Source organism: Haliotis rubra, unplaced genomic scaffold (assembly GCF_003918875.1).
Source record: "Haliotis rubra isolate DU_JTF1 unplaced genomic scaffold, ASM391887v1 Scf467, whole genome shotgun sequence".
Lineage (NCBI taxonomy): Eukaryota > Metazoa > Mollusca > Gastropoda > Lepetellida > Haliotidae > Haliotis > Haliotis rubra.
In genome coordinates this window covers 166,860-181,967 of record NW_025767154.1, presented here as the reverse complement: position 1 = coordinate 181,967, position 15,108 = coordinate 166,860, and the positions used below count along the sequence as shown (strand labels likewise).

Genomic DNA, 15,108 nt, shown 5'->3' with positions numbered 1-15,108 from the left:
TACAAATGTTTGCCTCACCAGTTCCAGATCCTCAAGCCTGGGCAACAGATGCACTGAACATATCATGGGAAGGACTAAACGCTTATGCGTTTCCACCACTGATATTACTACCGAAAGTACTGGTGAAGATCAAACAGACGCAGGCGCTACAACTGACTTTGGTCGTGCCCTACTGGCCAGCAAGAGTATGGTTCCTAGACCTAATAGAAGATCTCGGAAGTCTAACAATCAAGTTACCAGATTGGCCGAACCTACTCATACATCCGCACACCAAGCAAGTCCACGGGAACCCAACACTGTTCCAGCTACACGTGTAGACCGTGTCAAATCAAAACATGTTTGAAGAAAAGAGGATACTCCGCCAGGGCAGCCAAGGCAGTAACGCTAGCGTTACGCAGATCTACTCGTAACCTGTATGATGACAAGTGGCTGAAGTTTGAGACTTATGCAAGGCGGAATGGCTTTATTGCTATGAAAGCTACTCATCCTCAAGTGGCGGAATACCTGTGTCATCTGAGACAGACTAGACATCTGAAAGGTTCGACATTATCTACATACCTTGCTGCCATCAGTACAGTGATTACCATGAAAATAGGCATCAAGTTGACGAAAGTACCAGAATTACTTGCTCTGCTTAGATCTTTTAAACTGGAAGACCAGCAAAAGAAGTTCAGAGCTCCAGCCTGGGATCTGAATGTAATTCTGCGTCATCTTACAAGTGATGCCTATGAACCTCTAGACCAGACTACCTTCGAGCTGCTGACACAGAAGACACTGTTCCTGCTTGCTCTAGCCACGGCAGCTCGGATATCAGAGATACATGCACTGGACTTTGGTCGAACCAGATTCGACACGGGGAAACATGCTACAGTTCATCTAGGACTTAGATGGGACTTCATTGCCAAGAACCAACTACCTGGTCTGGATGAGAGCTGTCATATTGAGAGCCTTTAAAGCAGCAGGACTAGAACCTCCTAGAGCTTCCAACCAACACAAAGTCGGAGCACTGGCGTCAACATTGGCTCTGCATGGAAATTGCTCTATATCAGCAATTATCGAGGGCTGCTTTTGGAAGTCGGATACGGTGTTTGCCAACTACCTTCCAGACATAGCCACTGAAGACGTCTCAGGCATTCACCAATTTGGGCCTCTCTTTGCAGCACAGCAACTAACGGTTCCTCAAAGGCATTGAGTTGGAAAATCTCACGTTGACTTGTTGATTACTTTTACTAAGGAAAAGTATTAGTTTGAAAGTCCATGTGCACAGTCTAGCACAGGCTAGCATGTGTGATTAAAGATCCTGTACAGGTAAAGATCTTACCTGTACGTGAAGGGGTCGCAACTCATTTATGATAAAGATCTTATCATATTCTATGGGTTGTTATAGATATCTAGTAAAAAGAAGATACTAGTATATCTTAAGCCACATGAATCAACATGATTCACCTTGTCTAAGACTGAAGTAAGACAAGAAAGTGGTCCCCCCGAGTTATAACGGAAGTTGGAAGAATAGGATCACAGAAATGTCGTTTCGCAGTTCCCATGGGGGGTATACAGGACGTATCTAAGGACAGCTGATGAATCCACGAAGTGCCTTGACCCACCACCAATCCGTCGGATTCTATAAGCAAAAGATCATGAGTCAGGATAAGAAAAAATATGTAATTTTTAAAGTAAAATTGATATTTTTATACTTATCCTGACTCATGACGAGAAGCCCTCCCAACCTCCCCGCTGGAAACACTTCGGATTTCACAGCAGATCCAAGTGCATGGGCAGAAAAATCAGGAGAAAGTGACAAGTAAGGCTGGTCACATGACTGTTTGCGCTGGAAAGGGCAAAAGGGAGGTAACTCGTGGGTGAGTGTATTTTTACGTTCGCTTTGGGAACTTCAAGGGATTCAAGTGTTCCACTGCCATTCGCAAGGGAAAAGGAGATAAGCAAAAGATCATGAGTCAGGATAAGTATAAAAATATCAGTTTTACTTGAAAATTTACATGTTAAATTCGTAATTCTGTCACATTTGAAATTTCTTTCCAGAATTGCAATTGTTTTAATCTTATCAATTTTGAATGGTACTACAAAGGATAACATAATTTCATGCAATCTGGGTTTTGCCATGACCAGAAATTATGTGCGTTGTCTTGCAGGTAAAAGTAGGAGTCGATTGTTTGACCAGATGCAGTTTTGGGAGGACTTGTTTCTAGATGCTGTTGCTCAGGAGAGAGACATTATTGGCATGGACCAGCGTCCCTCAGAGATGATTGAGCGGTAAGTGAAAAACCATTGGACTTTTTGATAGGACTTGAATAATCAAGCATGCAGAACTGCTCTATTTTATACTGTAAACATTCAATTGGACCACTGTTTGCCAGGTATCGATCTCTTGGTGACATGGAGCGGAAGCGTCTAGAACATGATGAGGACCGTCTGTTGGCTCATATGTTGTACAACTTAGTGGGATTTATGGTGATGATGAATGTTCACAAGTCTGAGGTGAAGAAGAAGGTACGACGTCTGCTGGGTAAATCTCACATAGGACTCATGTACAGTCAGGATGTCAACAATCTTCTGGATCAAATCAACAACCTGGTATGATTCTGATATTTCTAAAAAATATTTTTAGCAGCCTCTTAAAGGGTGTCTTTTTATATTATCCCCCCGGCATGTAATGCGGGGTCATATAGTCAACACGTCGCCCTTCTGTCCGTCTGTAATCATTTTGTTTTCGGAGCACAACTCAAAAACCGTACGCGTTCAATATCTTTCAAGCAAACTTGGTAGATATATAAAACAGAACCTGAAGTGGTGCCTTTTGCTATTTACAGTTTTTCTCATTTTTATTTTTCTTGATTTCCATGGATACGTGTCTCAAAAGGGAGGGGTGGGTTTCGTTTCTGGAACACAACTCGAAAACCTTTCAATATCTTTTTACAAGACTTGGCAGATATATCAAACAGATCTTGAAGTGGTGCCTTTTGCTATTTGTGGATTTTTGGCATTTATATTTTTCATGATTTCCATGGAAACGATTTGGACTTAGTCTAAAAAACATCAAGTAACTGTCAGATGATTTGTTCTTTCAAATAAGTGGGGACTGGGGGGGATTTGTCATCTTCTGATGACTGTTGTTATACTTGCTGAATATACAGTATAGAGCATATTTAGTTATTAGTCTCTTCCACATCCCATCAGTTTGGCTGACATATTAGGTCACGGTCATCCACATCATAGCTTCAGAAATGAAACCTGGTACAGGTTATCCTTGGGACTTGGCAACAAGGTGAAAGTGTCAGGAACCTGCATAAAAGGTCAAAGTCACAATGAATGTTATTCATAAAGTATGTTTCCCATGCTTGCTGTGGGAATAAAAGAACAAGAGTCATTGGATGTTTTTATGCATACCACCCTCTGCTGTATTTTTGTGCATGTCTATTTCATGAAAATTGCTTCCATTCTACACAAGAAAATTAAAAACAGCACAATTAACAGCCTTGTTTAAATGGCCACAGAATTGCAACTTACTTGCATAATAATTATGACATGGTTAACACATTTTGAAAGGAACTGATGTATGCAACCTAATATTTGGGTCATTTGTACAATATGAGGTGTAATTTATGGTATTAACATACTGAAGGTATTATGGACACTGATCTTACTTTGCATGTTACAACCTCATTGCAAAATGTCATTTTGTATCTGTTCCTCTTTCCTCTATTTCAGCATGGTAATGATATTGACCTGCGTCCTCTTGGAAGTCGTCAGATGCAGAAACAGTCTTTCACTGTTCACTGGGGTACTGACAACGGTGGTGATATGTTATTCATGGAGGTAGGTCAAGATTGCTCAATATCCTCAATATCAACTTATTGTCAAAAAACGTTTCCATGTTTATTTGTGATTTGAATTTGACAAATCATAACATAAATTATACCATTGCAATTGGACCATGCTTCTTTCAGATTTTCCATTTGGCCAGCTGGTTTGAAAAAGCTACTTATGGCCATTACTCAGTTTTGTTCGAACTGGAATTGAACTTGGTAGATATTGGTGGATCTCAAAGCTAACTTTTCATAATTTGACCTTCCTCTTAATTTTTTTCAATGGGGTATTGATGCTACCAACTTCTCTGATATTGAGGGGAAGAAACAGTTTGGCATGTATAGAATGTGTCTCCTTTTCATGAGATCATATTTAGTTTATTTTTGTATGTATTATTTCATATGTGATTGTTTTCTATCCTCAGTATATATGCAGGTAATATTTGAACATCAGTGAGAACTCTTTAAAGTATCTGTATTTTTTAGATTACAAGTCTAGGTGAACTGCCCTACCGCTTCTGTGTATCTTGATTTAGTTTATAGCATTTCAGGGAAACAATTATGAAAATTATGTATGGTAAATCTGCAATTTTTGTGCACATTTAACACTATTGCAGGTGTGTGATGACTGCCTGCTGTTGCGCAGTGTGACAGGCACAATACATGACAGATGGTGGTTTGAGAAGCTTGTCAACATGACGTACTGCCCTAAGACGAAGGTTCTCTGTCTGTGGCGCAAACAAGCAGACAAAGTTCAGCTCAACCAATTCTATACCAAAAAGGTGTGTACAGTAAATACACAAGTATGTATAGACATACACAGAGCCTCGTTAGAACATGATAATTTCTTTGTGACTGCTTTGTCAAAACCCTGATGCTTAGAATTTGATTGAAAGGTGCTAATTTGATTTTCAGCATTTTTCCACAAGGACACATAGGTCATGGTTCTCTTCTCTCTTGGCTAAAAATTTCTTGTGTTTGTGTGAGATGTTTGAAAAATCAAGGTCAATAAACCAGAAATGCATATAATGACTTTATTTCTGGACCCTTTCTTAAAGGGACTTACTATTTGCAAATTTGACATACTCTTATCTCTTGGCTAAAAATTTCTTGTGTTTGTGTGAGATGTTTGAAAAAGCAATACCCTGGCTTATAACTAGAAATACTCAGGAATGTGATTTGCTGACATTAAGTATCAAGGTCAATAAACCAGAAATGCATATAATGACTTTATTTCTGGACCCTTTCTTAAAGGGACTTACTATTTGCAAATTTGACATACTGTTAAAGAAATAAAGGTGCAGGCGTTCTTGTGCTTTAACTATGATATTCTTTTTCTCAAGAGGTTCTCCTTGGGGTACTTATAAGCATTTTTATGTCCATTAAAAATTCCTATGACGGTTGTAACTATAGTTTGAATAAGACTTGTACAAAACAAAAAACTTGTTTTGTCTTGTTCAACCACCCTCGCAGGACCCTTCGGGGCCTCACAGCCAAGAGAAGGTAGCTCTAACCTTCAACCTCGTAACTCACTTTCCATGCTGTTGTTCTTCTGTAAAGACGTGCGTGCAAGTTTACAAGTGTATTTGTAAGAGTGGTCTAACGGGATCGGATGGGTAGGCTCGCTTACTTGGTTGACACATGTCATCGGTTCCCAGTTGCGCAGATCGATGCTCATGCTGTTGATCACTGGGTTGTCTGGTCCAGCATCGATTATTTACAGACCGCCGCCATTTAGCTACAATATTGCTGAGTGCGGCGTAAAACTAAACTCACTCACTCACAAGTGTATTTCTAAAGGTGAGTGAAAATACTGTATGTATGGTTCCCTTATTATCGTATGAGCAATATGTTATGCTCCCATCACACCAAACTCGTTCTCAGTACATTCTTGAAAAATGTTCGGATCGGGATTGAACTGTGTGTGAACAGACTTAGTGGCTCCTGTTTACAGCCTGTTTAAGGTCTATATGGACGGGCTCGGTCGGACTTGGGACGAAAGGCTGCTCCAGAATATTGAACATGTCCAACATTCTACCCGTTCTTAAAGGTGATGGAGTGACAACGTACTTAAAACAAGATTGCCGTACTATGAACAGAATTTCCGTACTTCAATGTTACTGGGGACGTGTGCGGACGTAGGGCAGTTGGGCATCAATTGCAATGTGTTTGTACAGTTTCCACAATGCCCATCCCGTTTGAAGACAGACCTAACTCGACCACAATACATCCTTAGGTTTTGGCTATTCCTTCAAATATGTTCAAAACAAAATGTATTGTTCTGAAGAAGTGTGTAGTACCGGTAAGTTTCTACATGGTTCTAAAAGTTTGCAATGGGTTCTCATTACGTTCTACTCGTTGTTAGTATGTTTATGTAGTTCTCAAGCAGTATTACTGCGTCAACACTGTGTGCAGTACAATATGACAAGGTAGTGTATAAATACATGCGTTTTTAACACTTTCGTCATTTGGGATAGAGATTTCTACCTGTGAAACCTGAACAAGTTTGCTGCTGTCAACATGTTGAATTCTGGTGTCCTTCAATGTTTGTTGGAAGCAGAGCAAGAGTACAATGACTTTGTAGAGCAAGAAAGGAGGAAAAGAGCAAGAACTTGTTGCGTGTGGTACTGGCTTAAACCTGAGAGGAGAATAACTGTATGTCATCTGGCATCAGGAGATTCCTATGCTACCTTGCAATATGAAATCTGAGTAGCCAGAAACACAATCTGCTTGTTGGTGAAAGATGTCTGTAATGCTTTGGTAATGGATCTCAAGACAGAAGTCATCAAGTGCCCTGTTGCTTGTTGTTGCCATAGTGTCCTTGTAATCTTACAATTCATGTACATTATGGCAGTGTTAGTAATGCTGCATGTTCCGAATCAGGAGTCTATTGGGAATCAGTAGGGAACAGCAAATAACTCAGACCACAAGCATGTCGTTTCTTCAGCTCTGTGGTGGTATGTAATGATGAAGTGGCTGTAATCATTGAGAGCTGTGATTATGGATGTGAATATTCAGAACAATAACCTGCTGGAGATGATACATGTAAATGTCTTCTTGTGTTTAGTGCCGAGAGCTGTACTTCTGTGTGAAGGAATCAATGGAGAAAGCTGCGAGCCGCAACACTGGGAAGCTTCCAGGTATATCTTGTCCTCTTGCCTGGGCCTATCTTTGTTGAGTGACAGCATGCATGTACTCCTAGCTGTTGTCACTCCAGGAATGACACACTGATGGATATTACACAGACCATACAGCATAGTCACATTCTAGCTTCATCCAACCTTTGTGTAATTATAACATACTCTGAATGTACAGATCAATAGTTGCATTTACTGTGTGAGTATAATCTATGTACCTTTGCATCCTTCATTAAGTTTGAACACACACATATATGTACCTTTTTTATTTGTAGTGAAAATATTTTTTCTTTTTGATATGTTTGAACAATGTTGAACGGCAGTATTTGTGTTAAAGAGAGAAGAGTTGTGTAGTTCTGTGTACTGGTAAGGTTAATGCTGAGATGACTGGTACGCTGCAGGTCCTGAGCTAGGTGGGGAATTTCCGGTACAGGATCTCCGGTCAGGTCAGGGAGGCCTCCTGCAAGTCTGTATGGAGGGAATAGGCCTGCTTCTTGCCAACAGCAAAGTAAGACACACATGCTAATCTGAACACTATGATAGATACACTTCACTGTACAGTAGCATAATGCCCTCTCAGCATTTACTTAGAATATTTCACTCAGTAATTAAGTAACTGCATTTACTGTTTACTAGCTGTTTTTGTTAATTGTTTGGTCAAATATAGGTCTATGGATTCCATGTTTTTCTTCACACCAAATAGATGTGAAATAAATTTAATTTGATTAAGTTGGATTGAACATAGAGATTAAAGTGCCTAAATGGTCAGTCATCATATAGATTTTGGTAATTGTGCAAGCTGCAGGTCTTGTACTCACTGTTTTTTAAATATATCAGTTATCATAAAATTATTAGATTGGAGGTGAGTAGATAACTTCAAAATGTGTATACCTTGATATGTTATAATTTCACAAATCCGTTATCTATTTGTCTATGATCAATTTCATTGAAGAAGTTAATTTTGGTTAATTGCATTTAAAAATCCATTTCTGTGCATGAATTGTGCATTTTTGTGCTTGTCAGGATTCACATTTGAAATGATGCCTGCAGCTTGTATATATTAGTGGGTTGGTGGATATGCTTTCAAGTTGTAGTTCTCAGGTAGCAGGTTTTGTAACTTGTGAGAACAACAGCTAGGAGCACTTCCAAAGTCAACTTGACATCCTAGTGGATTGCCTTTTGTACCTGGATTATCTCCTTTTATTTGACAGTCACCTTAAAAGTATTTTTGCAGAAAAAAAGTTTGGATTTTTCAAAAGTATTTTGAGGAGTCCTGGAAAAATACTGGGCAGATCTTTCCTGCTTCAAAAGGGAGACAATCCACAACCTTCCATTCTGCTTGCTTATCCCCAGCTTAGAATGGCGAGTCATGTAGGCTGTAGTTAGCAATGTTAGTGCATGATTGCTGGAAATAGTTGATGTTGCACATGTCAGTAGACTAGGTATATGCATGCATGCTCACATCCAAATATGGCAAGCTTGAGCGATGTAATTACATGAAACAGTTATAGAGAAAACATTGAAAGTTATAGCCATCACATTTGTAAGTGCAGTTTATTTTGTCAAAGGAAATCTTTTCATATTAAAGTGCTGTGCACATAACTTGTCCACTTCAAGTAGTTGACACTGTTACGAGCTTGTAGACTCTAGTATCACTAACATCCTGTAAAACAATCTACCAGCTGTGTTCAGTTTCACTTAAAATTGCAGTTATAAAACATAGATTGTATTTGCATTTATTGTGTACATTGTTTATGTAATAGATTTTAAGTTACCAGTGTACTCCTATGAGAAGACAAGTGTGCACACTTCACATCATCCAGATAAATGTTCTCCAGATTATCATAGTCTGCGTAATATGTGCCCTACTTCACCCACCAGAACACAAGGAAAACACCCCTGTATAACCAGACTGAAAATGGAAAAGCAGTTAAACATGTGTGTGTGTCTGTGTGTGTGTATCTGTGTGTGTGAAACCAAATATTAGAAACAGATCACTATTGTAACAAGACACTTCCCATATACGTACATTTGTGTTGACAATGGAAATTAACAGGATCCAAAAACTGGATTGGGTTTTGTCTGTTTCAAATGAACTCATGTAAGAGGGTAATATATTGTCTTGATAGTTACTCCTGTCAAAATAGAATTAGTGGTTTAACTTATAAAGTTCCATTGTTAGTTATAGTCATTTTTAGTTTAGTCATTAAGACCTTGATTGGTGTCTTGTTAAAAGAAAAAAACAAACCAAACCAAAACAACTTGACAATTGTTTGTTTCAGAGACCTCAATAACTGATAGAAGTATATGGGTCTTTTGTATGATGTTCAACAGTATGTCACACAAACCACCAAATATAGAACTGTAACACAACATTTGTCCAAATGCTTTTTTCCTATTGTTTTCCTATACAATTTGAAATTGTCAATTTTGAGACAGAAAAGTAATTCCAACAATACTGAACGTCTTAACAAGTAATCCAACAATCTATGGCATTATTTTTCTTCATCTAGAATTACTATATTTTCCATTTTGGTCCTCTGACCACATCCATTTCCATTCTTTGAACACTGAGAAAACCATTGAAAACAGGGAGACAGCATTTGACCCAATTGAACAAAACTTACATCTGATTGTGACTTCCCATATCTCCCTGAGCCAACAATAGATGGGTATTATTAATAGCTGCTGTGCACAACTTAGTCTTTGTTTTCTCTCTCAGTGCTGAAGGAATGCATATGTTTGCAGCCATGTTTTGATATCTTTTTTTCAACATTTTACATCTGCTAATTCCCCAGTACTGCTGTTGACATGACCTCTGTGCTTCTATCAGAACTTTTGAGATGGTCCCACCACATCCTGAAGATATATTGGCATTGATCAGGCATGCTTTGCAGAGACCTAAAGCTAGGAGTTTCATAAATGTGAAGAAATTAGAATTTCAAGTTTAGTGCATTTGTGTTGAAAGAGGTCATACAGCCTCATGTATAACTTCAGCAAAAAAATGTAAAGTTAGAGCTTTGCCCCTCCATCCGTTAGTGAAAACGTGTTCCCCAGTGTAATGCCTGTATTGTACCCCAGCAGGCTATAGCTCACCCAGTGTTTGTAGCATCTGTATGGCCCAAGATGTCAATCCGTTCATCTTTGTGCTAGGTCTCTGAAAAGTTATCAAGACCTGAGTATTGAATGCTTCATGCAAACATTGAATGTGGGCGTATGTACCGTTGGAGTTCTATGGCTTTCTCACCAACAAGGTGATGGCTCTCAATCGCCTCTAACAGCTTGTATTTTCTTTTCTTCTTACAACTGCTTTCCTCTGGGTGATTTCAGGAGATTGAGGTAAAAGACTTTGTGGTCCACTAGAAATATGCTGTCCTAGTGTCAATGCAGTTAGCGGCCATCTCTCAAGTTCCTTTGTTCATCTCGACACTTTAAGTTTTTGTTTTCATTTATTGCACCCTTTTTTCCCCACATCTATTGCTATTTAGTCTGCTTTACATGTGTTTATCACAATGAAATTACATGTGAACAGTTTACTAATACCACTGAACTTAGTGTGTACTGACAACATGGAAACTATTTACAATGTGTAACTTGTTCAGTTAAATTTCATTGTGGAAACATTGCAGCTAATCCCTGCATTGTGTTGTAGTCATTGACAGATGTGTGTAACAAAAGGTGAAGTATTTGGAAAAGGATGCATAGTTGTTTTTATGCAGATCATGCTGCCTTTTGTAAGTGGTTGCTACAAGTTAAGTCATTCACAAGAAACATGGTTTATTTATCTTACATACATCTATTCATAAATTATATATTAGTTATCAAACTTTTGGGGGAATTGGAGTCTGATACAGAATGAATCTATCTGCATCAACAATCAGTACTATGAAATCCTTCTCCAAGCTGTGTTTGTGTGATGTGCGATTGTGTTTTATGAGTGTGAACTGTCATGCATCTTGTGTGTTAGGAAGGCAGTAATCTCTGTTATCTTTGTGTTTCATTTCTCATCACCAACTGTACAACAGACCATCTCATCCACAGCCTTTTGTTGTCTTCTCTCTCACTCTAGTAGTCCACTGTTTATTTGATGTTAAGTTGCTCATCCACATTTATATTTCAGTTCTTTATTGAGCTAACTCGTATCAGGAAATGCTTCACACAGAAGGGAGGCATTTTTGTGCTAGAAGAATTTGGTAAGAGATCAAGCCAGTTCCAACACACTTTCTTCCATTTCTACATTTCATGTTTTATAATCAACTTCTATTTATATATATCCTACTCTATCTTGCATGCTTGGTAATTTGGTTTTGCATGCCCTTTTATGTTACTCATGTCATTTATCGTGGTCTTATTTGGAATATTGGTTTGATACAATATTTGATACTTATTAAAGATTTTATTCATATTGAGAGTGTTTTTTCTTCACAATTGTCCCAAAGGTGTTGAATATACTACTATTGTTGCCTGAGAGATACAAGGCAGATGAGAGCCTGCAGTGATGTGTGTTGTCATTGTCTTTGTGTCGTCCTTGTTTTGTCCTCAGTCTATTGTCAATTATCCAGCAAGAAACATAGAATTTAAGACTGTTTATTTCTTTGTGACTTTTGTGAAGAATATCCACCATGGGTAATGGACATCAGTGAAGCCTACATGTAGACAGATCAGGCCCTTCACTAAGGGATTTGCATGGTTATGTTTGTTTTAACTTAAAGAGCCATAAATGTCAACATCATCCAACAACTGAATTAATGGACAAGGTATAGTAAAGGCCATACTTTTGAAATCTCCTTTTTTGAAGTAACTGAAAACCTGCATATATTGGTGTGTAGGTATCACTAAGAAAACACTATTATTGCTCTCCCTAACTGTCTGTTCATCCATTGTAATTATCACATTTATAATTCACATGCATGAAAAATTTAGGGAGTTTATTTCGGTATTTGGTTGTCCATGTCCAGAAATTGTTGATTAAACCAGTGGTGTCTTCAAACATAATTTTCTCAGCTGGACCAGTGAAGAAACAACCGGGCCTGCTTGTTTCCATTTATGATGGCATCTGAGTTCAAGAATTTTGATTCTGATTGCAGATATTATTCTCTCACCAACTTTATTTGATTTGATAACTTTTTATGGCCATTACTCAGACAAATTTTCTAACGGTAATGAAATTTGACATATATTGTCAATATGTACACCAGGAGAAACCTGATTTGTGAAGATTTGATTGCAGTTCTCATGTGAAAGCATTCTGAATGTGATGACATTTGATATATATATTTTCAATGCAGAGTTGAAGATCCAAGTACAATTTATAATTATTCTGACCTGCAGTTATTATTCTTAGGGACGTTGGGGTAGCCTTGTGGTTAAAGCATTGGCTTGTCACGGCCGAAGACCCGGGTTCGATTCCCCACATGGATACAATGTGTGAAGCCCATTTCTGGTGTCCCCCGCCGTGATATTGCTGGAATATTGCTAAAAGCGGCGTTAAGCCATACTCACTCACTCACTCACTCATTATTCTTATACAGCATGGCCTGTAAGTGCTTGTCATGTGACAAGGGGTGAATATCGTTCATAGTCATACTTAATTCACTCAAGTTCTACAAAGCTGTTCAATTTAATTTTTACCATTTGGGTAAACGTAATAATTCACAGAAACATCCACAAACTATTGAAGTAGAAGAGTGTTCATAGTCTAGTCAGCCTCCTTAGATGTCAGCTTCTCATGGCAGGCATTGAGTTCACTGAAATTAAAGGGTTTGGGATCAAGGAAGCTGATTTGACATTCTGTTCTCGCTGATCATCTGAGCAGGTAACATGGCTTGAGCTTGAGAATGTTTTCTGATGAAAGCAGGTTGTTGTTGTGTGTCACAGTTTTGGATCTGGCAGCGATATTATCCCACATGCTTCTTAAGTGTCTACTTCAGCCCCAAGAAGGAAGGATGATCTGATTATCAGGGCATGCGGTGCCACAAGAAGCTGTTGAAATTTCATGGAATTCATGTTCATGGTCATTTTACGGAAGTTTCATGACACAGTCATGAACACCACTTTATGACAGTGTCATGTTTGTTGTTCTTATTTATTGATTTATGCCCAGCTCACAGGCTTTTAAACCTCAGGCCATATTGTGGATATATATGTTCTGTAAATGGAAATATTTTGAATAATAACTTAAATATATTTGCACTTTGACAATGCTCTTAAATTCTTACAAAATTCTGCACAGTTAACTTGAAATTTAGTGTTAAACTTATCCTATCTCACATCTTGTACTCTCTCTTCAATTCGTGAGACAGGATAAGTTTTAAAAATTGGAAATTTTAACTATAAATTGTATATTTATATACTTACCCTATCTCACGCGATGGATCCCCCCGCCCTCTTCTTTCTTTTCTCTCTCTCTCTCTCTCCCCCAAAAAAATAAAATAAATAAATAAATAAATAAATAAATAAATAAATACTCAGATTAAAACATTGCTCCAAAAAGGAGGATGACCAGGGAGAGGTGGTTATGTGAGCAGGTAGTGGAGTGTGCTGCATGCTTCCCAGGAGTTACCTCAGACATCCTTATAAGGGGGCAGTATGGAGTGCACAGGTGAATGGACAAGAGAGGCCTAGGATTTTGTTTGCAGTCCATTTCCACTTGGCAGGTCAAATTAAAGAGAGTACAAGGCATGAGATAGGATAAGTATATAAATATACAATTTATAGTAAAAAATTCCTAATATCAATGATCAACGTTCAAGACATGCTACATTGTCAATAGTTTTTATACATTAGATAAGTGAATAAGTACTGTTAATTGATTACATTTTCCAAAAATAGACCCAAGTTGAAAAGCCATTCAGTAAGTAAACATATTATATTCTGATGAAACTAAGTGATAGCCCCGTTAAATCATTAGCTTCCCAAACAAGCTGGTGAATCTAGAGCTTTTGCAGAAGTGTTGTACCATACAAGGAAATCTGTATTGTAGACTTGTGATGGTAAAGGTATTTGTAAAACTATTGTAATATTATTGCAGTTGTTGAACCTATATTGCAACACTGTTAAAACTAGAGTTAGAACTTAGAGTTCTTAACTATTGTAATATTGCACCTGTCTGAAAGTCAAATGAACATGTCATAGGTTGCTTGTCTGGCAGCCTTGTGAGCCACATCACCTTGTGGCTCTATTTTTAGCTCATCTGACTGAAAGCTTGCTTTTTTCCCTTCACCAGTTACTGAATATCCAGGTGAGCTACAGTGTTGTGGGTTTTTGTTTGTCAGCAAACACACTGTTACAACAAGTCTTGGGAATTGGTTCAAATGTCATTATTGATGATTGGTTCATTAAACCGATCAGTCATAGAAAATAATTGGTTAGCATCATATATAGACTCATATGTCAGGAACGATAAATTGCCTGGAGTTTTAAAGATAAATTTAATCAAGACTTGTAACGGGCTTGTACTGCTTATGAAATGTAAATATAAAGATACAGACAAAACGAACCTTGTGAAAAATATTGTTACTGAGAGTATTAGAAAACATGATCAATTCCTTGGTCGTTTAGTCACTGTGACCAATCTTCGATTATTTCAATTAATCGGTCCACCACTAGTTAAAACAGGTCTGTCTGACCTGGAAAACCAATGTAGCTGGCATTGCACATGCTTGTTTCTCTTCATAGTGACATTGCAGTTTGTTCAAGAAGTTTGAACAGAAATGTTAGCCATCTTGAAAATCCTACAGTACTACAGCTCTCTTCTGATATGAAATCTGATATGGTTTTTTTGCAATATTTGAAATGTTGACAAGTTTTAGACGTTCTTAAATTATTGCTAAGGGCTTTTTTGGCTTTGGGAGCTTTATTGTGTCAAGAATGTTTCGGTTCGTTAGATTCTATTGCCAGGTGTTATTTCTCAGTGTCACTGGCAGCAACAGCTGAGGACTGCTTATTTTGAAGAGTGACAGTGCTGTGTAAGGATGTCGCAACACAAAGCCTCCCGATATGATACATATCTCGATACTGAGGTCACAATATGATTTGTCTTGCGATTCTGCATTACTGATGTATTTTGTATAACAAGCAGCTATTACCTGGGTGGCAAGTTGATACCATAGCTCACCAGTCAACAAACAGGTGTGAACAGATGATGT

At 38.1% G+C, this 15,108-nt stretch overlaps 1 protein-coding gene across 6 annotated transcripts in view; it reads left to right on the top strand.

Moving 5' to 3' along the window:
* The window catches only part of LOC124290481 (MAP kinase-activating death domain protein-like), a 152,847-nt gene that overhangs the window by 119,542 nt on the left and 18,197 nt on the right, over window positions 1-15,108 (top strand). For 4 of the 6 annotated variants that reach the window (XM_046727191.1, XM_046727190.1, XM_046727189.1 and 1 more), the window contains 7 exons: window positions 2,151-2,271; window positions 2,376-2,592; window positions 3,727-3,834; window positions 4,442-4,606; window positions 6,892-6,964; window positions 7,363-7,469; window positions 11,082-11,154. In XM_046727191.1, coding sequence (XP_046583147.1) covers window positions 2,151-2,271; window positions 2,376-2,592; window positions 3,727-3,834; window positions 4,442-4,606; window positions 6,892-6,964; window positions 7,363-7,469; window positions 11,082-11,154 — 864 coding nt within the window. Of the gene's footprint in view, window positions 1-2,150; window positions 2,272-2,375; window positions 2,593-3,726; window positions 3,835-4,441; window positions 4,607-6,891; window positions 6,965-7,362; window positions 7,470-10,291; window positions 10,301-11,081; window positions 11,155-15,108 lie in introns of all 6 variants that reach the window. The other 2 variants (XM_046727193.1, XM_046727194.1) reach the window with 1 other exon arrangement.